Source organism: Cyrtonyx montezumae, unplaced genomic scaffold (assembly GCF_038088225.1).
Source record: "Cyrtonyx montezumae isolate F1298 unplaced genomic scaffold, pur_monq_1.0 scaffold_33, whole genome shotgun sequence".
In the NCBI taxonomy this organism is placed as follows: domain Eukaryota; kingdom Metazoa; phylum Chordata; class Aves; order Galliformes; family Odontophoridae; genus Cyrtonyx; species Cyrtonyx montezumae.
In genome coordinates, this window is record NW_027072038.1 from 1,264,560 (window position 1) to 1,288,030 (window position 23,471).

The 23,471-nt window shown below is 56.6% G+C and overlaps 4 protein-coding genes across 5 annotated transcripts in view; 3 read left to right on the plus strand and 1 right to left on the minus strand.

Annotated features, from left to right (window-relative positions):
* The window catches only part of ANXA4 (annexin A4), an 81,871-nt gene that overhangs the window by 24,640 nt on the left and 33,760 nt on the right, over window positions 1–23,471 (minus strand). The window lies entirely within an intron of this gene.
* STAMBP (STAM binding protein) lies at window positions 1,085–12,179 on the plus strand. Of its 2 annotated transcripts, XM_065745157.1 has the most exons (9): window positions 1,085–1,500; window positions 6,143–6,218; window positions 6,361–6,456; window positions 7,131–7,506; window positions 8,215–8,339; window positions 9,166–9,303; window positions 10,416–10,528; window positions 10,689–10,788; window positions 11,226–12,179. In XM_065745157.1, exons 1-9 carry the CDS (start codon window positions 1,286–1,288, stop codon window positions 11,280–11,282), a joined length of 1,296 nt encoding a protein of 431 aa, XP_065601229.1. In that variant the 5' UTR covers window positions 1,085–1,285; the 3' UTR covers window positions 11,283–12,179. The 2 variants fall into 2 exon arrangements, with proteins under 2 accessions (XP_065601229.1, XP_065601228.1); XM_065745156.1 differs by lacking the exon at window positions 6,361–6,456 and having other exon boundaries at window positions 1,185–1,500.
* On the plus strand, window positions 15,342–18,077 carry ACTG2 (actin gamma 2, smooth muscle). The gene is made up of 9 exons (XM_065745159.1): window positions 15,342–15,443; window positions 16,155–16,326; window positions 16,413–16,541; window positions 16,626–16,736; window positions 16,826–16,910; window positions 16,992–17,153; window positions 17,227–17,418; window positions 17,553–17,734; window positions 17,839–18,077. Exons 2-9 carry the CDS (start codon window positions 16,201–16,203, stop codon window positions 17,980–17,982), a joined length of 1,131 nt encoding a protein of 376 aa, XP_065601231.1. The 5' UTR covers window positions 15,342–15,443; window positions 16,155–16,200; the 3' UTR covers window positions 17,983–18,077.
* Window positions 18,566–19,998, plus strand: DGUOK (deoxyguanosine kinase). The gene is made up of 7 exons (XM_065745178.1): window positions 18,566–18,656; window positions 18,736–18,845; window positions 18,921–19,069; window positions 19,143–19,290; window positions 19,370–19,485; window positions 19,559–19,658; window positions 19,742–19,998. Exons 1-7 carry the CDS (start codon window positions 18,566–18,568, stop codon window positions 19,802–19,804), a joined length of 777 nt encoding a protein of 258 aa, XP_065601250.1. The 3' UTR covers window positions 19,805–19,998.

The window sequence follows — 23,471 nt, forward strand, 5'->3', positions numbered from 1 at the left end:
AGGCGTTCGGCGCGATGACGCCGGACTTCCGCCCGGCCTTAAAATGGCAGCTGCTGGTGAGGACTTCCGGGCCGGGCGGAAGCAAGGGGCGGCTGCGGGATGCCCGGATGCGAGGAGGCGTTGTGGTTGGGTGCTGAAAGCGAGCAGGGGGCGGGGTCACGACGCCAACCCGGAAGCGCTGAGTGCAGGCTGCGGCCGTCCGCCCGGCGCAGGTCGTTCCCGCTCGGAGGGGGCTCCGCTGGGAACGCCCGTGTGCCTGAGGGGCCTGGGCTGGGGGCGGGCTGCTCCCGCGCTGTGGTAGCTACGGGACCGGGAGCTGTGTCCCAGGGGCAGTGGGGTGCGGCGGCAGCGGTTCGGGAGCTTTTTGTCTGTTCCCTTGGGGCACGGTGGGGAGAGGAGGGGAGGGGGCACGGCTCATTTTGGCCCAGAGGCCTTTCTCTTTAGGAAGGTGCTGCAGCGCCCTCTCACGTTGTCAGAAGGCTCACGAGGTGCTGTGACTTCGGCACTGATGTCAGAGAAAGTTGAACCTTTGCGCTGAGTTGGAGGGGCTTTACCAGGGAAGGAAGCTATCCGTGTGGGGACAGCATCGAGGAGATGCCTGCGGCTCTGCCCCATGTGATTTCAGTTCATTGCTCGTCCTTTGGCTGAGACGTCTGTAGCAGCCGGGTAGGGACAGGTGTCAGGACAGGGTGCATTCCTGGGGTGACAGTGGGGCCTTCTGCAGCACCGAGGGGTCTGTGCCTGAGTGAGACCAATTAAGATCCAGCTTAATGGTCAGGGATGGTTCTGCCAAGCAGCAGTGCCTAGGAGGATGGCCTGCAGCTCTCCTGGCTGCCGAGTAAGCAAAGCAGTGGATGTGCAGTGTGGAAACCCTGTGTAAAGCTCCTTCTGCTCACGTCCAAGGAAAATGCTTTGGCCAACTTGCCCCGAGTTGATGACTGGCACTCATGTTGCACGCAGAGATGATGAGAAAGGAAGAGTTGTTTTGGGTAGGATTCGTATCACTCAGACTTCAGGTTGAAATAGGTTACCCAAGGAATGATCTTGAGTTCATGGCCACTTTTCTGGTCGCAAAGGTTAATATCCAAGTGCTGTGTCCAAAAAGAGCTTGCCTTCTCCCACGTTTCTCCCTCAGGAGCCCCTGACCTTTTGTATTAAATGCTTTCCAGCTGCGGGAAGGGTGATTTCTGTCAGGGGAACTGGAACAAGTTACCCATTCCGTGGTGGTTTTGACTCCCTTGGCTTTCCTCCCACTGCAGAGCTGGTCAGCACTGCGGCGGGTTTGATGTGCCTCGTTATGCCCAACCATGCTGATGTCAGCCTCCCACCAGAGGAGCGTGTCCGAAGCCTGATCCACGTGGGGAGTGCAGTGGAAGTGAGTGAGGATGTCCCACCACGACGCTACTATCGCTCCGGCGTGGAAATGCTCCGCATGGCGTCCGTTTACTCAGAGGAGGGCAATATTGAACATGCCTTCATTTTATACAACAAATACATCACGTAAGAGCAGCTCTGCTTTGTTGCTACTAACTTGTGTTGATGCATGGGGCTGTGGGGTTTAAGTTGGTTATTTTGTGTGTGTATAAGCACTGTGAGGTATTGCTGAGCCGGAAGAACCAGGTTCTGTCTAGATCTTTGCTCCTTTTGAACTGAGACAGCTGACCTGGTTGGGGTGACCAGATTGTGAAAGTGCAAGGTACAAGCTCATTGCTTTGTAGAATGTCAGTAAAAGTTCCCTTCAAGATCGAACTGACCATATATAGCTCTGTCTCATAGCAACTTCTGTCAGCAGGAGGAAGTTGTTGGCTCCTTTTATTTAAAAATCTGGCACTTTATAGCTGCAGAGTGGTTATGTTGACCTCAAAAACTGTGAATTCATATCGATTGGCAGGCATCACTGGTCAAAGGTCTCAGTAGCAGAACGAGATAAAGGCTGGTTGGTGGTTCTCTGATAGACCAGCTTCAGAGGAGAAACCTTCTTTATGTTTAAGCTACTTCAACCTTTAACAGCAGTCACCACATTCCTCCTTCAGCTCAGAAATCAATCGTGTAGCATTGGATGTTTAGTTCTACTTAGAAATAGTGTAATTCCCCCCCCACACACACACACCGTGCATGTATGTGTGCACCCAGACCCTTCTGAGGGGAGACATGGGGGAAAGAGTGAAAGCCTGAACAACCTGACCTCAGTCTGCTGACTTGGACACTACGTAAGATCTCTGGGCTCTAAACACTCTTCAGAAAAGCCAGAGGTTGCACACAAACCCACTCGAGACCCTGTTTGGTATCATAGCTGCCAGCTCTCCAGTGGGGCTGTCCATGTGGACGAGTGTGGAGACGTTCCTGCTGTCACCTCCACAGCTGGCTGGGAACAAACCATCTTGGGTCTGAAAGCTACGCTGCTGAGCAGAGCGTACAGCGTGCCGATGCAGTGACGTGGCAGCAGCTCTGGCTTGTGTCTGAGCAGCTCAGAGTATGAGTGGTGCAAACGTGTGCCTCTCTGCATTCAAAGGGCTGAAGGTAGTGATGCTCAGGAAATATCCCAACAGCACTGAGTATCCTTTTTGGCCCAGATCCTCCCATTTTCACATGGTTTGCACTTACCAGAGGGTTGGGTCTGCTTCCTGGTGCTCCTGTGCTACCCGCTTCTCCAGAATGAGCTTGGCATTTCCATGGGTGTTTTCCCTCCCTGCCTGCCTCCGTGCACAGGGCTCCTGCCCCGGCCTCCTTCAACCCAATACATTTTTCTCTGATTAGCTTTTCTTCCCTCCTTGCACTTCCTGAGCTTTTATGGTCATTGTCGTGTGCTCTCTGGGAGGCTGCGTAGGGAGCTGCAAAGTGTGGAAGGTTTCCAGGCTGGTTACATAGCTGAGGCTGAACGAGAAGCTCTTTAACTAAACAAATGGACAAAACGTGCCTCTGCTCTTTCATTACAGCAATGGTAGGTGCTGGTGTGCTGTCTCTCCAGCAACTTTCAGATGCCTGTGGCGTTTACATTAGCCTGGCTCTCGGGCTGCAGAAGAGGTGAAAAGCTTTCCCTTTTGGCAGTGTGATTTCTCATGCTGATGAGCGTGAGCTGCCAGCTTGGATTATCTGAAGATACAAAGTTAATGTCATCGTCACATTTCTTTAAATGGAAGAGTAATGCTGTAGCTCTTGTAGCAGTGAGAGGCTTGGCAGAGCGGTGTTTGAGGTGTCCTTCCCTGAGGCTGTGGTCTGAAGGCAAAAGCAGAGTGCTGTCATTGGAGTCTGTGATGGAGACAGCTTTGCTCTCCCGTTTCTAGAAATGGGATTTGATTTATTCACACCCCTCTTTCTGGGTACTTCAGCCCAAATCTGTGGTCACTGCTGTAACTCTGGGCTTGGCTGTCTTTCCTCAGAGCCCCCTGGCAGGAATGTATGGACTAGTGCAGGCTGCAGCTTTGTGAAGAGGAGGACTTCAGCCCTGAGAAGTGTGAGAGGCTCCTGGTTACAGCTCTGCACGTGGTGTCTCTGTTAGGAGCAAGCATGCTATCCTCAGGAGCAAGTCCTTGGCTTGGTGTTGACTGCGTGGCTTTAGGAAGCTGTACGTCCCTTTATTTCCCTACTGGACACTCCCCATGGTACTGACACCTGAGAGAGAGCCATCAGTTTGGGGAGAATTTTAGATGGATATGGGACAAATTGAGGGTGGATCCACACTGCAGTTCCCACTGAGGCAGCCAGTTTCATTCTTGGCCTCAGCCCACCTGATCTTGGCCACGTCTTCAGCATTTCTGTTTCCCATGCTGAAATGAAGCTTATACCCAGCCCGTCCCATAGCAGGGAGGAGGAAGGCATGAGTGTCTCTAAGAACAACCAGGCTGGAATTTAGAGATGTCATTCTTGTCACCTTGAAAGACATCTGCTTGTTTTTCTTCATTAACAGCTTCTGCACCAGTCAGAACGGGTTTGTTCTCCTTGGATCTCTGTCAGTTTCAGTAGGGACTTCTTTGAGCCAAGAAAGAGCAGAGCAGGGAAATATGACGTGAATTTCCTGGGAGATGAGGATTCCTGGTTTGTCCAGTGTTAAGGGACTCGAGAGACACTGGTTTGGCATGTGTGCTGTAGCAGTGCTTAAAAATAGCCTACGATGTGGCTGCTGAGTGCCAAGCTGCTGCTGCGTTCACAGCGGACTCACAGCAGTCAGAAGTTTGAACAAACCCATAACTTCTGGTGTTGGGCTGGGGGTTTAAGTCTTGCCAAGCCTCATCTGGGCTGTGGGTAGGAAGCGTGAAGTATTCTTATTCAGAGAATGCAGAGTCCTCCTCTTCCTCCTTCCTCAGCTTGCTGCTGCCTGCTCTTCCCTCCAAGTCTTCCTCTGTCTGCCTGAGTCCTCCCTGCACCCCCCTGCTCGCTGTTCCCCCTTGTGCCTTGTGGAAAGCCAGCTGCCTCTGCTGTTTCTTCTGTCTTCCCCAGGCCAGCATCTGCTCTTAATCCTTCTTAATTAATCCCTTCCATTTTAATCTTCAAGCTGTTGGCAGCAGTTGCAGCCTTGTTCTGTCTCCTCGACACAGTGACCTACTTTACATCCACCAGCCCCGAGCTGGGACCTCACAGTTTCTCCGTGCCATGGCTGTGCTGATCCCGTGGTCTCTGGCAAGAACATCCTCATGCTCTCCATGGAAACCACGAGCACAACCAAGAGCTGGGATTGTGAAGAGTTTCCCAGAGGGTTGGGGTTTTAGAGCAGATGGATTTATTTAGTGCTCACACAGCGGTTTCGTGGCACGAGGAAAGCTTTCTGCTCACACTGTGGCTTTCCCCCTTGGCTCTGCTCTCTTTGTGCTGCACTCCGGGTGCTCTCTCGCCTTCTGCCTGCACACAGGGCTGCTCCCTGCTCTGTCTCTGCTCATTGCTGTTGTTCCTGTTGTGCTCTGTGGTGGTGCAGCCTCACCTCGTGCCCCAGGTGCAGGTTGGGCCACCACGTTACAAGAAGGACATAAAACTGTTGGAGAGCATCCAAAGGAGGACTGTGCAGATGAGGAGAGGTCCCATGGTTTGTTCATCCCAGAGCAGAGGGGGCTGAGGGGAGGCCTCGTGGCAGCTGCAGCTCCTCACGGGGAGCACAGGGACAGTGCTGAGCTCTGCTCTCTGGTGACAGTGACCAGGACCAAGGGAACAGCGTGGGGCTGCAACAGGGGAGGGGCAGCTGGGGGTAGGGAAGAGATTCTGCACCAGGGAGCAGTGTGCATGGCACAGCTCCCCAGGGCAGTGGGCACGGGAGCATTGGGACACCGTGCTCAGACACTGGGTTTGGACTCAGGGGTGATGAGGGGATGCCTCCAGGCTGGGAAGCCCTGTGGGGCTGAGCTGGAGTAGGCTGCCCTGCGTCTGTGGACATCCCACCTTGCTGTTGTACTTGCAGTGTTCTTTCTCTGTGTCCTAAACTACTCCCTGGAAGGGGGAGGAGCTGCTACCCTGGTGCAGGTTAATCTGTAGAGAAACCACAAATTAAACTGTTTGTATCTGCGCTGGGAGCAAGGTCTTTAGAACCAGCACTGCTGCCCAAAAAGGGCCTGAAATATTACCCTGACCTCCTGGGGTTGTTGTGCACAGCCTTTCTGCAGGTTTCCTATTCCAGATCTGAGTTAATGTCTCCTTCTCTTGCAGAAACTGTTCTCTCCCCCCATGCAGAAGGACCGTGTGAGCACTGAGTTAAATGAGTCCTTGAGCATGTCTGTTCTCCCTTTGGATGTTCTCAGAGGTGAAGGCAGATGCCCCAGACCTTCCTGAAACATGTTGACAGCATCCTTGATGTTTTAGACCAGTTTATCAGTGTTTCTGTTCCAAAAGAAAAGAAAAAAAAAATTAAGGAAGTATTTATCCCTGAGGATCATCACCAAAGCCCAGATGGGAGAAAAGTACTGTGCAAGGTGCTCTTCTGGGGCTGAACAAGGTCCCTGCGTGCCATGGAGAGCTCAGGAGGGCACTGTTTGGTGGAGGGTTTATTGCAGAGAGGCAGACAGCTGTCCTGATTGCAGGACAGGGATGTGGCAGAGCACAGGTACTGTGCTGGAGGCAAATGATGTGTACCTCCCAAAGTGCCATTTGCTTGTGCTTGTTTTGTGCTTGCACCATTCTGCTGGGATTCAGGAATGTATTTTCTCTCCTGTGTTTATAGGCTCTTCATTGAGAAGCTGCCAAAGCATCGTGATTACAAAACTGCTGTCATACCTGAAAAGAAGGAGACAATGAAAGTAAGTAGTAATGCTCCAAGTCTTCAGTGGCTGCTGTTGAAAATGCTTTGGGGTTTATTTTCTATTGATTCTTTCATCCATTCTGGGCCTGCTTTTCTTACCTTGGTGCTCTTATGCTTAGAATTGTGTTTCCTCCCTTCAGCAACTGAAGGAAGTAGCATTCCCCAGAGCTGAATACCTGAAGAAAGAGCTATTACAGAGGTACAGTAAGGACTATGCCAAGTACATTGAGCAGAAGGTGAGTGAGAGGAGGGTTTCTGCTTGCTGGGAAAACCCTCTACCACAAAGAGTTTGGAAGAGGTCTGCAGGGCTCCCTGAGCACTCTGAAATGTGAACTCTGGGGGGCCCCAGCTTTCAGAGACCATCCTTATCACCTGTGGCATGGGGCTGTCCCTGCTGTCATTACGTGGGTGAACTTGTCATGGGTTTCCCTACATCTCATTTCGCTGCACGTCCTGGTTGCAGTCTGATCTGGGACATTTATTTGGTTTTCTTTTTGTCACAGTGTGTGAGGCCTATGGCTCAGAACTTCAGCAGATGCCTCATAGCAGTGTGAGTGAGGATCTGGGGTTCTGTGGGCAAAGCAGAAAGCTCTGCAGTCATTTTTCTTTAAGAAAGTGCTGTGTTGGAGAGAAGAGAGAGCAATCAGTCTAGAATCATATTCCCACACAAGGGCATGGGGAAGGCAGCAGTTTATTCCCCTGGTCTAGCTGGTTTTCTGATAGAAGTGCTGATCTCTGTTTGGTAAGGTGAAACTTCTGGGCAGGAAGTACATCTTGCTGGTTAATTTCTGCAGAGCCATTAGAGGTGGTCTGCGATTGCAAGCAGGTTGGAAGCTGCAGCTCTAAAGGAGTGATATTTGCTGATGTCCTTTGGGTCTGCTGATGTCCTGGGGCGTATTTCTCCTTGCAGAAAGAGAAGGAAGAAGAAGATGCACGCAACTTGGCTTTGCAGCAGCAACTGGAAGAGGAAAGAAATCGTGTAGCCTTAATGAAGCAGCAGCAGGCAGAGCAAGAGCAGTTTCTTGCCTTCGAGGAGATGATTCGACGACAGGAGCTGGAAAAGGAACGTTTGAGGATAGTGCAGGAATTTGGAAAGCCAGAGCCAAGTCCTGAGTGTCTGGATGGGCCCCTCATCCCTGGCATGGAAAAGCCACCTACTGATTTAACCCCAAGGGTTCCTGGCTCTCCAGTTCACCCTGCGAGTCCATCAGTGGGGACTGTCTCATCCAAACCTCCTGCTGTGGACAGATCTTTGAAACCTGGTGCTTTGGGGAGCACAGAAAACAGTTAGTACATCTCACTGCATCCTTCTCCCTTTCTGGGGCTGAACCAAACACAGCCAAGGAGCTGAGGTGTCTGGGAGGTTCTTGGAACTGTCTCGTCAGATCTCCATCCCTTCTGGGGATTTGGTCTTCCAATCAACTGGGGATGCTCTCCCCAGTGTCCAGCAAAGGTCTGCAGGGCTGGGGAGAACTGTTTCCTCTTGGTAATGGGACCCTGGTCTCTCTCTGCTCTCCTAAAATCTACAACCTGTTTGGCTTTTGATCTTCCTAGATCTAAATACTTTTTGGAGATAGGGGCTTAGTTCCTGGCTAGACTGACTGAATTCTCCTCTTTTGCCAAATACAGATCCAAAATAGTGATTCAGACATTTCCAAGTGACTGGTTCTTGACCAGAGAAACATCTTACTTTTAAATGACATTTTGTAAGCATTTGTTGTTTTCATTTTCTTTAACCAAATACATGCTAATAGACCTAATCATCTTTTCTTTCTACATATCTCTTTCTCTGTTTTGAAAGAGGTATTGGCTGTCCTTTCTGAAGTGTCACTGTGACTTTGTCTGTGACTGCTGATGTAAGAGTAGACATTAGAGCAGTTAATATTTCCAGGCTGATTTTTTTTCAGTCTAGCCACTTTAGGTCTAGACTGAGGGAACACCTCTCCAGTGACACTGGCTATCGTTGCTCATTGTGTTCCCAATTCTGCCCACAGCTGCAGGTATGGATGTCCTTCGCCTGGTCATCGTCCCTAGAGAGTTGTGCCATAAATTCCTCCAGCTGGCTGATGCCAACACGGCCCGAGGTGTGGAGACCTGTGGGATCCTCTGTGGTAAGCTGGTAAGGTGATCATAGTAATTAAGCCCCTGGAAGCATTACAGAGGCCTTTTCTTTAAGTACAGTAGCTTTAGAAGTGGTTGGAGGACTCTGCCAACATGCAGTTTCACTGATGGCTGGGATTTCATACAGGTGTTAGGGCCGGGCTGCCTCTGCTTTTAACCCAAAGATTTCCTCAGACCGTATGTGAGGGACTGTGCCTCAGTGTGGAGTGGCAGCCAGCAGGTCCCGTGGGTGCTCAGCTTCCTCTCTCTGATCGCTGTGAGTTCCAGGACCTTCACCAAGACAAGGCTGTGCAAGCACAGGCTGAAGAGTTTTCCCTTGAAGAGTTTAAGTGCATGGCTTCCTCTTGGCAGCTCCAGCCTCTCTCCCCTGTCATCTGGGGCTGTTTTGCTCACAGAAGTTTGCTTTGAAATGAAATAGTTTGACGTAGCAGCTTTCTGCAATCTGGCTGCCACCAGGTACTTGATGCCTATTTAACTATGAGGCACCAGCTCTTAATGAGTGCAGAGGTTTCCTTCAGATGGGTGTCCAGGGCTTCCCTGGTCTCCTGTGGGTGCTCGCAGGGAAGATGTACTTATAGCCATGGTCTGACCCAGAGTGAATCTGTGGCTCCTTTTTCAGACACCGTTACCACACAGTTTCCATGGATGGTAGATGGGCTTGTTTCTAGAGCTGCTCTTCCCCTTGCTGGGCCCCTGAGTGATGAACACAGGAATGCTTCATTCCCAAAGCTTAGGAAATTACCTTTGCACCAGTGGGCGGCAGCAGTGTTTCCTGTTTGGGGGGCGTTTCTGGAGGGTAACAGCTTCCCTGTGCTGCCTTGCAGATGAGGAATGAGTTCACCATAACCCACGTCATCGTTCCCAAGCAGTATGGAGGCCCTGATTATTGCAACACTGAGAACGAGGAGGAGCTCTTCCTGATCCAGGACCAGCACGGCCTCGTTACGCTCGGCTGGATCCACGTGAGCCTCTCATCCCTGCTTCACATCCAGGCTGACCTTGCTTTCAGCTGGGAACGAAAGAAAGGAGTGTGGGGAGATGGGCTGGTGGAGGAGGATCTGATGGAGGATTTGATGTGGAGCTGACAGCATCCTTTCCATCCGATCTCTCCATGATGCAGTCTTGGTCACAACTCACGTTGCTTGAGAAATTCAGGCCTGCCAGGGGTTCAGATCCCTTCCTAAAGGTCCCTTGCAAGTGGGATGTTGGGCTTAAAGCAGACTTGGAGCTCCTGCTGTCAGCACGTGGCCTCTCCAGTGATGTGTCCCTACAGTAGCACAGCTTTTTGCAGACAGCTGTGTGCTGCTCTGCCGCAGGATGTGCCAGCTCCAGATTCCTCCACTGGCTCCCTGCTGCCTGTCCCCGTGGAGCCTTTGGCAGTCGGATCCGTGCCAAGCAAAACGTTTGGTGCTGCTGAGTAATCTCTCGAAAGCAGCAGCTGCTTTGCAGACTTTGACAAATAAATTCCTGCTGAGTGTGCCTGATATGTGCGGGTGTCTGTGATGGCCCCGTAACGTCCAGGGGACCTCGGGAATCCCTTTGAGCTCTCTGCTATCCTTGGCAACAAAAAAAAAACCTTACAGGGGAAGAAGGAGAGGCCTTTCTGCCGGAGTTAGGCTGTGAAATCTCTCAGCCAGAGCTGGGGGTGTTGGATGTTGTCTGAGATTTTTAATAGCTCGGCCATCTTCACGGAATGTGATCTCTTGAAGTGTCGTGGTGATGTGTTGTGTGTCTGGTGACACTGTGCCCCAGTGGTTGGCGCACTTCAGAAGTGTGTGAAGTGGCTGCCCTGCAAGGTGTCATGCATTTGAGGCAAAGGAAATGCTGGACGTTAAAATAGCAGTTTGCGAGGGATGTGGCCAGAAAAGTAGAGCTTCTCCTGTACTCTTTTCCAAATGCAAAGGAGGAGCAGATATGTTTTGGGGCAATCCAGAGCCACTTTCACATTCCTCTGTGCCACGTGAGGAGCTGTGCATCTTTACCATTACCACCTTCATTTGGCAGGTGCAGTCTGTTTGAAAAAACCTGTCCAAACCCACTGTTGTGTTCTCTCTTTTTTAACCCTGTGTTTCAGACTCACCCCACGCAGACAGCTTTCCTCTCCAGCGTTGATCTGCACACACACTGCTCCTACCAGATGATGTTGCCAGAGTCCATCGCTATTGTGTGCTCTCCAAAATACCAGGAGTAAGTCTGGTTGCCCACCCGTGGCAGGGAGCAGCCACAGAGCTGGGAGAGGAGTGCCTTGCAGAGTGCACGGGGTCTCATGCTTGAGACAAGCAGATTTGAACACGTTTTTCAAGTGCAGAGGCTTGAGCTACATGGAATTTGTGTTTATTTGCTCCAGGACAGGGTTTTTCAAGCTGACAGAGCATGGCCTGCAGGAGATCTCTTCGTGTCGACAGAAAGGATTCCACCCACACTCCAAGGACCCTCCTCTCTTCACTGTAAGTCACCCCACAGGGCACTGGGAACTGTAGTACCACATGTTAGCATACTGGACAGTTCACTTGAGTTTGTATCTATGGTGAACCACTGCTCTATGGCCCAGGACAGGAGAGAGCCTCACAGGGGCCTGCTCCTCACTGGAGTCGGGATGCAAATCTTTCTGACTCGATAGAGTGTGCAGGACATGTGAGGTAGTGCACTTCTCTGCAGAAATGGATCCAGGCAGCAGCAAAGGTTTGTGTCTGAGGGAGAGGTTTGTATTTGTGTCCTGCCCTGCTCTCTGCATGGCACTGGGCTGGGCTGTAATTCCTGGTCTTCCTTCTTCACTGCAGAGAGGCCGTTCTCAGGCCGTGGGATGCAGATGGTGTCAGGAGGTCGAGGAGACAGCTGAGCTGTGGGAACATCTGAATAACCCCATTTCTTCTTTCTCTTCCAGACATGCAATCATGTGTCAGTAGTCGAGAGAGATGTGGTGCTGATGGATCTACGATAGGCCTCTGGCCTTGACAGTTCACTGTAAAACCATCTACCTTCCCTCTAGGCCTAGGTAACATTTTGGTTCCTACTGTAGCAGATGATTTCTACCGTGTAATGCCCCTTCCCCTTTTTCTCTGAGCAGTCACGGTGAAATCGGTGCCCTGAGCTCAGCAGGAGCACGCGAACTCAGTGCCTGGTGTTGGTCTGGTGAAATAGTGTAGAGGTTCATGGTGCAGGGAAAAGCTAACTGGAGATTCAAAGACAGAAGCTAACACTGAAGCAATTATTTAATCTGTGGCTTGACCAGCTTCTTGGGTGGGGGGTCCTGCAAGTTGCTGCAACCTTAAGCTGTGAAACCTCTTCAAGTGCTTTCCAAAGTGGGACTTGCCTAAATTAACCCATGTTCTGCTTTGCCTCATTTTGGGTTGGTAAATTATGGCCTGACCATGGCTGGTTGGAGCAGATAAATCTTTGCTATAGTTTAATTTTAAACCTTCCTAACATCTCTTGCTTCATGCAAGAGCCCATCCTCGCTGACCCTCAGAGCACATCCTCCCTCCTGGTGCTCAGATTCCTGCTCAGTGGAGCAACAAGGGGCCCAACTGATGTGCACTCCTTTTCCTTTGGGAACTCCTAATTCTAGAGTTTGGGGCGAGAAGATTCCTGCATGCAGCACTGCTTAACTCCAGCAGTGGTGAGGGGATATCTGTTCACTTTCTTCCTTTTCCTGTATGGGGCATTCCCTCTGGTGAGGGTTTGGGTCTGGCTGGTGCTGGTGATGTGACAGAGGAGGCTCTCCCAGCTCTGGGCTGCAGTGTCAGTGCACTCCATGGTTGATCCACACGTGGGGCTCAGCTGCTCACCCCAACTCCGGGCATGCAGTGTTGCTTGTATCCTTAAACACTCCCAGCTCCTGACTGCAGTCCTTAGAGCATTATAAAGTCTGTCCTCGCCAAACCAAGTGCTCCACGGTGCTGCCATGATGCAGTCCACCATCTGGGGCCCTTCTCTGTACTCCTCATTGTTGAAAGCTGAGCGGTGAGCTCGCCTCCCTGCGCTGTCCACGCTGAGCTCCGTGTGTGTGTCAGCATTAAAAAAGCACTATGAGAAGTGGAAGGCTCAAAGCTGACACACCACCTCTCCGTGTCCTCTGTCAGGATGCTCTGATCGTCTGCATGTGTCGGGGGGAGGGCTGGAGCTGCCTTCCCACCTGGGAGACACACAGCCATGTGAAATACCTTGTGTCCTTGCACTCCTACCTACAGAACGGCAAACAATGCTGGTGTACAGTTTAATACAGACAGGTTGTATTATGGGCTGCTTCTCTCGCTTGTTTTCTTTTAACTCCTTGGGCTGGAAGGAGCTGCTGAGAAGGGGGGAGGGAATCCACGTGTTTATGGTTCGTCTGCAACAGCCACCTCCTTTGGCTCCTGTGTGACAAACTGCTGCTGCAGTTATCTGCACAGCTTTAGCAGTGGGATCTCATGACGACCCTGGGAGCCCACTTTCTGACCCCACTTCTTTCAGCTGTTCTCTGTGGTGGGTTTTGCTGCCAGGGCGTGCATCCCCTGCCCATAGGTGGAAGGAAGCAGCCTGCTCCTTCCAGCCTGCACCTCGCAGCTCTTGGAGCAGCTCTTCCTTCCGATTCCTGGTGCATATCACAGTGGGCACACCTGAGATCCCTGTCCCTGAAAGCCTCGTGTCTGAGCTGAGCGTGGCAGCGAGCAGAGAGGAGCTGGGGGCACGGAGCTGCCTCCTCCCAGTTGTCCCAGTGACCCATAAACCCTCGTGGGGGATTTTTTGGATTCCTCGCAGTGCAGCTGTGCCCGAGGGCTGTGCTTCTCACTGCTCTGTGTGCTGCTGCCTTTTCCAATCGCGTTTTTGCACTTGGACCCACTGAGTCGTTGCATCGGGGCGAGCGCTGCGTTCCCGCATCCCACTGCCCCACCCATCTCCCCACGGACGGCACCGTGGGCCCTTCACGTGAAGCCCGGACGAAGCCGCTCGATGCAGGAACGCTTTGTTTCCTGCAACAACGAGGGCTGCGCGTTTTGCGGGGGGGCTTTCCCCACGTCCCGTGCCCTCACACGCGGGAACGGACCCAAACTCATCCCCGAGCTCCCAGCCGGGAGCCCGCGGCGGAACGTGCGAACGTTACCCATATAGGGAGGTGCCGAGGTCCCCGGCCGTCCTCAGCCTGCAGCCCCCTCCCACTCGTGGCACCGGGCTTGGCCTCGCGTGCCGTGGGATGCCGGGCGTTCCTGCGAGCATCCCGGCCCGGCGGCGGCCCTCCCTGCAGCCCGGGCACGGCCACGCTCCGGCGGTTGGATTGGCTGCGGTGGCCGAACCTTTCCTTTTTAGGCTGCGTCTGCTCCGGGCTCCGCCACCGCGGTCCCAGCTTCACGCTCCCCGTGCCGAGGCTCAGCCCCAGCGCAGGGAGAGGCGCGGCCGTGGGACGGCCCCGCGTGGCCGTGGGGTTGAAGCAGGGGGCTGAGGAGGGGCTGGGACGGCTGCGGGTTGGGCGCGGCGGGGGCTCGCGGTGGAGGTGCTGTGGTTTTGGGCACAGCTGACGCCGGGATGCGGCTGTGCCAGCTCTGTGCGGCCGTGGTCCCCCTGCAGTTGTGAGCGCAGCGGAGCCCCGTGGCCAGGTTGCCTCCATCCCACTCCCTTTTTATTTCTTCTTTTTTTTTTCCCTTTGCCGCAATGCTGAGTTGGATTTTTTTTATTATTATTATTATTATTTTATTTTTTTTTTGCAGCTTGTCATATATGGCAACCTTTTGCCTCGGTGACCTCATGTTTGGCAGCGGGCCGGGCGACCCGGGCTGGGATGAAGGCGGTTGTGGGTGTCTCGCGTGAGCCGCGGGTGTGCACAGCCGGGATGACCCAGCCCCCAGGGATGGGGGAGAACCGGGGCAGAGCCACCGCTGTGGGACGCTCTGGGACCGTACCTACGTCCTCACCGGCACGGTGACAGTTCCGATGCCGTGCAGGACATCCCCTTGTCCCTTTTGGCAGCGGCCCCACAGCTCGTGGGTCCTCACTGCTGCACCCACACTTCTGCATCCTCACCCCGAGCACGGATTGGGATGCAGTAAAACAAAGCAGGACGCAGTGCCTGCCCCGTGCCTCAGTTTCCCCAGGTGTAGCTTTACTTCCCATAGCTCTCCGTGGCTTCCTCCCACCCTCGGGCACTACTAAGAGGCCCCAGAATAGGACGGCTGCCCTTAAAAAGTGCCTGCCCCTTCGGGGAAGTGCTGGGGTGGGCCCGTTCCTGCTCAGGGGCAGCAGATCTCTCCCTCGCCCTGGGATTGGGGCTCATCCTGCTTCCAAATCCTCTTGGAGGAAAGCTGAGGGTGCACCCACGTGCGGGGCCAGGCTTGGAAGGACCGTGTGGGGCTCAAGAATGAGGATTTGGGGTTTGGGCCAGGCTGCACGGCGTCCAGGGGAGCTTTTCCCTGTCAGGATGAATGCAGCACCTCCAGGACTCCCACAGCATCTTCAGTCTTGCACTGAGTTGGGCTCATTTGCCCTGCGGGGTCCCTGCCCCCAACAGACACGATGGGAGGGAAAAATCCCCGCGGAGGGAACCCCCCCCCCCCCCCCCAGGTGGGGATGCCGGGTGTGGGGATGGAGCTCAGTGCCTCGGGGCTGTGACGCACCGCCCATCACCTGGCGTCCTGTTGGGATGCTGAACCCCTTCTGACTCGGGATATGCCACGATTCTGACTCAGGTGCACAGCACAGCTCGGGGCCATCCCTACAGCCACCGCCCTCCCGGGCACGGCTGGGGCCAGAGAGGACCAAAGGCCGTCAGAGCGGAGAACCTCCACGTCGCTTTTGCTGAACGTCACTTATAAGGACTTGTGTCTCGCCTGTTTATCGAAGCGTAGCATAAAAGGAACAGACTCACCAATGGGATGTTGCCTCCTAAGCATCCCCACGTAGATTTTTTTTTTCCTTACAATAATTAACTGTGCCGGGTCCTACCATCAGTCCAAGGTCAATTTAATGCAATAAAACACCTTATATGGCCATATGGCTAACACACCATCACTTAGCCTATTTAGGGTCTTTGTGTAGAGAGGATCCGCCTCTGAGGTTTCGCGGGCTTGTGGTATTTATACCAAAGCAGCTCGGGACTCGGTCCCAGAGGAAAGAAGCTCTCACGTCTGCGGTGAGTACTGCCCAGCACTGATTTCTCTTTGCTTGCGGGAACAGGAAGGAACAACCTCCACCCCCCCCCCCACATCCCTGGGGGCTTTGGGGTGCCCTGGGGCTTTGGGGTACCCCCAGCTTCGTTTACATTGCACGGTGGAGGGGGAGGGGGTGAGCCCCATCACAACCCCTCCAGCCAGGGGCTTCCACGGAGCCAAAGAGAACCGGGCTGCAGCCAGCACGGGTCGTGCGATTCCAGGCATGGAGAAATCCCTGTCTTTATTACTATTATTATTGTTATTATATTTTGGGCAATTTGCCTCCTTTCCTCCAGTCTGGAGAGAGCACATTCAGGCATTTTTTTCCCATTTTTGGGAAAGGCTGCAAAGAAGTTGTCACTGAGATGGGAACAGCCACCACTGTGCAGAGGGCATCGCCTGCCCCACTCAGGGCTATGGGCTCGGGATCCCATGCGGAGCTCCCAGCCGTGAGCCAGCAGCTTTGGAACAAACTTCGGGCATCAGATGGCACGAGCTGAAGGAGCAGTGCTGGGGCTGAGCATTGCCCCACTTTGAGCATCGCGGCCCACAAAGGATTTTGCAGAGCTGTGCATCCCCTGCAGCAAAAGAACTCAGATCCTCAAACCACGCAAAGCCCAACCTGGCAGCCAGGCACAACGCCGCAACCCCACTGCTGTGTTTAATGCTTTCTCCCCGTGCCCCCACCCCAGCTTTTCCCCCAGGTCCCCCTGAGTGCCAGCCTCTCCCGGCCCCACCATGTGCGAGGAGGAGACCACCGCCCTGGTCTGCGACAACGGCTCCGGGCTCTGCAAAGCCGGCTTTGCTGGCGATGATGCCCCCCGTGCCGTCTTCCCCTCCATCGTGGGGCGGCCCCGGCACCAGGTGGGTACTCGGGTGTCTCCCTGCTCTGTTCCTTCCTCTAATTACCTAAATGAGGCTAATGAGACTGTTTCTCCTGCTGGCATTAGGGAGTCATGGTAGGCATGGGGCAGAAAGACAGCTACGTGGGTGATGAGGCGCAGAGCAAGAGGGGTATCCTCACACTCAAATACCCCATTGAGCACGGCATCATCACCAACTGGGATGACATGGAGAAGGTGAGAGCCCTCCCGAGACAGGGAGCGGGGAGAAGCCCCCGGTCCATCCCATGGGATGACCCCACCTCCCCTCTGCCTGCGTAGATCTGGCACCATTCCTTCTACAATGAGCTGCGCGTGGCTCCCGAGGAGCACCCCACACTGCTGACCGAGGCACCGCTCAACCCTAAAGCCAACCGGGAGAAGATGACCCAGGTACGGCACCGCACGCACCGTGGGGTTCAGTGTGAGCGGAGGGGCATGGAGATGTGTGTCCCCATCCAACCCACCACCCTTCCTCACAGATCATGTTTGAGACCTTCAATGTCCCGGCCATGTACGTCGCCATCCAGGCCGTGCTCTCCCTCTATGCGTCCGGCCGCACCACCGGTGAGTTCCGCATATGGTGTCCACCATCAGGGTCCCTTTGGATGGCTCCGAGCCCGTCCCTCACCCTTCTTCCCCTTCCAGGCATTGTCCTCGACTCCGGGGACGGCGTCACCCACAACGTGCCCATCTACGAGGGCTACGCTCTGCCCCACGCCATCATGCGTCTGGACCTGGCCGGCCGCGACCTCACTGACTACCTCATGAAGATCCTCACCGAGAGGGGCTACTCCTTTGTCACCACCGGTACGGGGTCGGGGACGGGGGTGGTGGGGACGGGGTCCTGCAGAACCACGCTGAGCCCACCCGCCCCCTGCAGCCGAGAGGGAAATCGTGCGTGACATCAAGGAGAAGCTGTGCTATGTGGCCCTGGACTTCGAGAACGAGATGGCCACGGCCGCCTCCTCCTCCTCCCTGGAGAAGAGCTACGAGCTGCCCGATGGGCAGGTCATCACCATCGGCAACGAGCGCTTCCGCTGCCCCGAGACCCTCTTCCAGCCCTCATTTATCGGTGAGCCCACCCCCTGCTGCCCCCAGTGACACACCATGACTTGCGTCCCAGCGCACCCCGCTGCTCTGGGGGGAGCCCTGTGGAGGTGTGGGGCGGTTGGGGGTGCTGAGAGCCTCCCTGCCCCCCCTCCCCAGGCATGGAATCGGCCGGCATCCACGAGACCACCTACAACTCCATCATGAAGTGTGACATCGACATCCGCAAGGACCTGTACGCCAACAACGTGCTGTCCGGCGGCACCACCATGTACCCCGGCATCGCCGACCGCATGCAGAAGGAAATCACAGCGCTGGCCCCCAGCACCATGAAGATCAAAGTAGGTGGTGGGGGGTCATCCCACCCCAAGCCCTCCCTTCAGTGGGGCAGCCCCGGGTCGCTTTGGGGGCCCCACTCTCGTGCTAACGGACTGTTCCTCGGCAGATCATCGCTCCGCCAGAGCGGAAGTACTCGGTGTGGATCGGCGGCTCCATCCTGGCGTCCCTCTCCACCTTCCAGCAGATGTGGATCAGCAAACCCGAGTACGACGAGGCCGGGCCCTCCATCGTCCACCGAAAGTGCTTCTAAGCTCCCTGCCCTGTGCCTGGGCTGGGGCGCCCCGCTCCTCCTCCACCCCACTGCTCCTCCCCGTCCCCCACTGCGCAATAAAGCCTTTTCTCCAGGCTCTGCCCCTTCTCTGGGAGATTCTGGGCTGGGAGGGGTCGGGATGGGAAGCGGGGAGCGGCGCGGAGAGGAGCGGCACAACCCTGACCCCCAGCCCTCTCTCGGTGCCCCCAACCTCATGGTCACGCCCTCCCACTGCTGTGGGCGCCTCCGACCTCTTGTTGGTGCCCACAGCCCGCGGTGATGCCCCGACCCTAACGCGACGCCCCCAGCCCGATCCCGGTGTCCCAGCTGTCGCTGACGCGTCCAACCACGCGGTGGTGCTCTGTCCCTACGGCGGTGTCCCCGACCCCTCGCGGCTCCTCCTCCCGTGCTGACACCCCCACCCCGCCCTCGTGCCCCTCCCACCGCCGCTCCCCGTCGCCCCCAGCGGAGGACGGGCCCACCCCCGGAGGCAGCGGTTCATTTGCATGAACGCCGTAGCCCCGCCCCCTCACCCGCGCGCTGACGCCGTGCGGGACCCGCCAAGCCCCGCCCCCTCATTTGCATGGCATTCGCACGCGGCGACACCGGGAGCGGCGGCGCTGAGATGGGGCGGAGCGGGGCCGCGCTGCGCCTGGCGCTGGAGGGCAACATCGGTACCGGGCGGCGGCCGGGGAGGGGCGGGGCGGCGGCGGAGCGCGGGTCCCACGCGTGACCGCCGCGCTCCGCCCGCAGCCGTGGGTAAATCTACGTTCCTGCGGCTGCTGGGCCGCGCCTTCCCCGCCTGGCAGCGGGCGGCGGAGCCGGTGGCGCGCTGGCGGGAGGTGGCGGCGGGCGCGGCGCAGGTGAGCGGCGGCGGTGCGGGGGAAAGCCCCGCGTGGGGTGCGGGCCCGCGGCTGAGCTCCGCCTCCTCTCGGCAGGGCGGTAATCTCCTGCAGCGGCTGTACCGCGATCCGGCGCGCTGGGCCTTCACCTTTCAGACCTTCTCGTGCCTGGGCCGCCTGCAGACGCAGCTCGAGCGGCCGGAGGGTCCCGTGCGGGTGTCCGAGCGCTCCGTGTACAGCGACAGGTGCGGGGCGGGCGGGGGACCCCGTCCGGGTCCGGTGCCGCTGCGGGTGCGTCAGCCCCACCGCTGCCCGCAGGTATGTGTTCGCCAAGAGCCTGTTCGAGGCCGGGCAGCTGGACGCGCTGGAGTGGGCCATCTACCAGGAGTGGCACTCGTTCCTCGTGGGGCAGCTGGGAGCGCACACCGCCCCGCACGCCTTCCTCTATCTCCGCGCCTCCCCGCAGGTGTGCGGGAGAAGGGGAGGGAGGAGCTGGGAGAGCCCCGCGGCGGTGCGGGTGCGGTACGCGGTGCTTTGCTTCGCAGAGATGCCTGGAGCGGCTGCGGCGCCGGGCGAGGCCGGAGGAGAGCGACGTGACCCTGCAGTACCTGCAGCAGCTCCACGCGCAGCACGAGCAGTGGCTGCTGCAGCGCAGCGCTGAGTGAGGGTCCCGCCCGCTTCTGCCCACCCCCAGCTCTGCCCTTCCCCGGTTCTGACCCCCGGCCCCTCCTCAGGGTGCATTTTGCGGAGGTGAGGCACGCTCCTGTCCTGGTGCTGGACGTCGAGGGGGACTTTGAACACGACACGGCCTCGCAGGATGCACTGATGGCACGGGTGGGTACGGCCTGCGTCCTTCATCCACGGGGGATGCTGTCCATCCCTGCCACGCTGCACAGCTGATGGCATCCTCCCTGCAGGTGGGGGAGTTTGTGAAGGCACTGCAAGGCGGAGCTCCACTGCAACACTCTGAGTCCAAATGAACCCCATGGCCACGGGGACGGGCGCGTGGATGGCACTGCTGCCAGGCCCAGAGCTGCCCTCCCTGCAGCGGCAGCGTGGGTACCCACACGAGGCTGCTGGGAGCCACAGCCCTACACGTCCCACAGTTCCCCCACACACATCTGTTCTGCAGCACAGGGTGAACGTGCTTGGGTCCATCCCAATGGAAAACAACAACAACAACAAACAGAAATCTGTCTGCTTTTGTTTGTGTTTAGGTTACAACAAAATCCAGGTGCTTTCTTGTTTGTTTTCCTTGAAACCAAAGCACCTCACAGCTCTTCTGCACCTCGAGCTAGGGAGAGGCACCTCAGTGCCTCCCACCTCCGTGGGGGCACCTCACTCCCTGCACTGTGCAGAAGATGAGACCCACGGAGGGGCCGACCCCTCTGTGCCCACTGCTGGGGACAGGGCCACCTGGAGCAGACTGTGGCTTCTTCTCCCCCTTTCCTCTTACAGGGCAAATCTCCCATAAGATGAAAGGGGGAGATGAGGCCGCAGTCTCACGGGGGATGCTGTGGGCCAGGGGTGTCTTCCATCTCCTGAATCCTTCTTTCCAGGGTAGGGAAAGCTTTGCTGTTACCCTAGGTGGCTGTTAGGGCCTGCGGGGTGTGAGGGGGGGAGGGTTGTGCATGGATATTAACAACAGAGATGTTTCTCTCCTGGTTTTCTTCTCCCTGGGTATTGTTGAGGGGGGTTGGCTGTTGGGGTCCCCCTGCTGCTTGCTGCCGAGGGGCACAATGCCTGGCTGTGGTTCCCACGTCTGTACTGTTCTGGGGGGAATGGTGAGGGTTTGGTGCCTGCTGGATGGGTGATGTCCGCGGGTCCCCCTGGATCAGACACCCCTGGGATTGGGGGGGGAGGGAGGGGAGGGGCAGTGCGTGGAGGACCCCGCCCCGATTTGGGGCAGAGCCGAGCGGGCAGGAAGGTGTCGAGGGAGGGGGCCAGAGGGGGCAGGGGCAGCCGTGCTGCCACCCCGCAGTAACAGCGGGACCTGCAGAGCTCCCAGTGCCGCCCAGCAACAGAGCGGGACTCCCAGCACGGACCCGCAGCTCGCGACCCTACAACGACCACGGGACCCAGCGGGGATGCCGACTAATCAGCATCAGCCCCACCGCTGAGGACCCTACAGTCACGCACGAACTGGACGCTGACACGGCCCTTACAACAGCACGACAACAACCACCGCCGCTCACTCCCACCGACCGCCTCTTCCCCGCCCCCCCCCACCCCCCCCTCCCCCGCCCCATTCCCGCAGCGGAGCGCACCTCCCCTCGGGGGCACCTCCGACCCCGCAGCCTTTGGGATCGGCTCTCCCTTCGTCCCCCGCAGAGCCCCGCGCTGCCCCCCCGCACCCCCCCCCCCCTCCGAGCGGCGGCCGCGGAACAAAGGACGGCGACGGCGGATCCATCGCTGCGGGGCCCGCGTTGTGCTGCCCTCCCCCCCCTTTCTATGCCCATCGGAGGGCAGAAAGTTGCCGCTGTGCCGCGGGCTGAAGTTGCACGACCGAAGGTTGAAGTTTTGCAAAGAATTAAAAAGAAGTGGGGTATGGGGCGGAGGGGGGGGAGGAGGGGAAAGCACCCCTTTATGCCAAGGGAAGCGGGGTGCCCCTCCCCCACCCTCTCGTGCATCACTCCTCGTGGCCGCGGGGCGCTGGGAGGTGAGTGCCGCCCTCCCCGCACTCCCCTGTTGTGGTTTGGGGTGATGTGTGGGGTCAGGGGGTGCTCATCTCCAAGACGGGGTTCCCTTTGGGCTGCTGTGATTGCCCCCAAAATCTTGGCTGGTCCCCCAAAATGCCACCGCATGGGGACGGGGATCCCCCTGCACTTCGACTTGATTCTATTCTTTCTATCAATTCGTAGTGTTAGAATGGCAAAACACTGTGCAAGAGTTGTCCCACTCCCACTTCCACCCCCCTCGTGCTTTTGGGGGCCCCCACGAGAAGGGGACAGCCCTGTCCCCAGGCCACCCCGCCCTGCCCAGCACCCCTGGCACCAGCTGCCAGGCCAACAAGTCAGGGCAATTTCTGTATCTGCACACGGGACAAAGAGTGCAGCACTTTGCACCCACATTTCTGGTTTTACCGGCTGGGGTGGTTGATGGTTGCAGTGAGCTGATGTATGATATGGCACATACGGTTCTTTAACCATAGGGGATGGCAAACATCCCCTGGTCCTCCCTAGTGTCTGGGGCTCGGATTTGCAGGGATTCCTGGCTCTTTTTGGTTGTTCAGAGTGCATTTTTTACTTCAGGCAAAGCTTTAAACCAAGAGGCACAGATGGGGCAGTGCTCCCTGCTCTGCTTTTTGGGATTCTGCCCTGCACCAAGCATTGCTGCTTTGCTTTTTCGGGCCTCAATGCTGCTGCAGGTGGATGAGTGGCTGTCCATAAGGGCAGGATTTTGCCTTAAAGCCATAGGCGAGGTGACAGCTGAGGCTCAGGGAGCAGCTGATTTTGGGGGCATCAGAGCTCGGCCCTGCTTTCCCCCCCCCCCCAAACATTGTAAATCAGTCCCTTGGCCTCCCAGCAGCGTGCACTTTGCCCTTGCTGAAAAGCCATTAAATACATCCTTGAGCCTGGACTTTGGGGCTGCCCTTCTGCACTGCTGCTACGTTAGAAGTGGCTTAAGAAGACACTGCAGGGAACGATGGCGGCAGCAGAGGGGCTTCCCTGCAGACCCCCCATGCCATGGGGTGGGAGCTGCCGGTGGGTCCCTGCACGCCCTGGGCTCAGCATTCCCTGTGCTGCTGTTCCCACGTCCCCTTGCCTCTCCCAGGGGTTGGCTGCACCGTGACCGGTTCTGCCTGTTCCTCCCAGAGCGCCGCTGGCTGCAAACCTCCCGTGCTCAGCCCTCACCTCCATCACTCCAGCTTGTTCCTCCTCCCACTGGGCTTCTTCGAGCCATGGGTATTCTTGCAAAGGGAGAAGGAAGATGCTGGAGGCTGAAATTTGCCGTTGCTCAGTGGTGCTGCTTTCCTCAAATGGCTCTCCATCTTCTTGCTCCATTTGTGTAAATAATCAGCATCTCACCAACTGCTCCCTACAACACCAGAAAGCACTCTGCGAAGCCCTGCTTGGCTGCCCTCCACCAGCTATGAGGGAGCAAACCCCAGAGGGAAACCCTGATGCTGGTGCACGGGAACTTGAGCTGTTCTGCACTGAATATGTCCATTTTGGGGCAGGGGAGTTTCCCTGGTTTTGTAGAGTTATGGAATCAGAAGGTTGCAAAAGGTCTCTAAGATCCCCCAGTCCAACCCCAGCCCACTCCCACCGTGCCCACTGACCGTGATCAAACACCTCCAGGGACTGACTCCACCACCTCCCTGTGCATCTTTCTGACAAGAAATTAATCCTAACGCCCAACCTGGTGCTGGCAGAGAAGTAGTGGAATTGCCCCAACTCAGGACAAGGTGGGGGTGTCCCTGAGGAGGTGTTGGGGAGCAGGATGGGAGCAGCTGTGGCACCGCACCTTCTGCGCATTAGTTGAGTCCATTGTGATTTCATGGTGTAAAACAGCCTACATTGAGGAGGTGGGCCCCGCCGCAAGGGCTGGGCGTGAATTCTGACACTCTGGGCAGGGCTGTGTGACACATGCCACACCACTGCAGTGCTGCTGCCACCTCGTGTACTGCACGTGGACCACGACCCT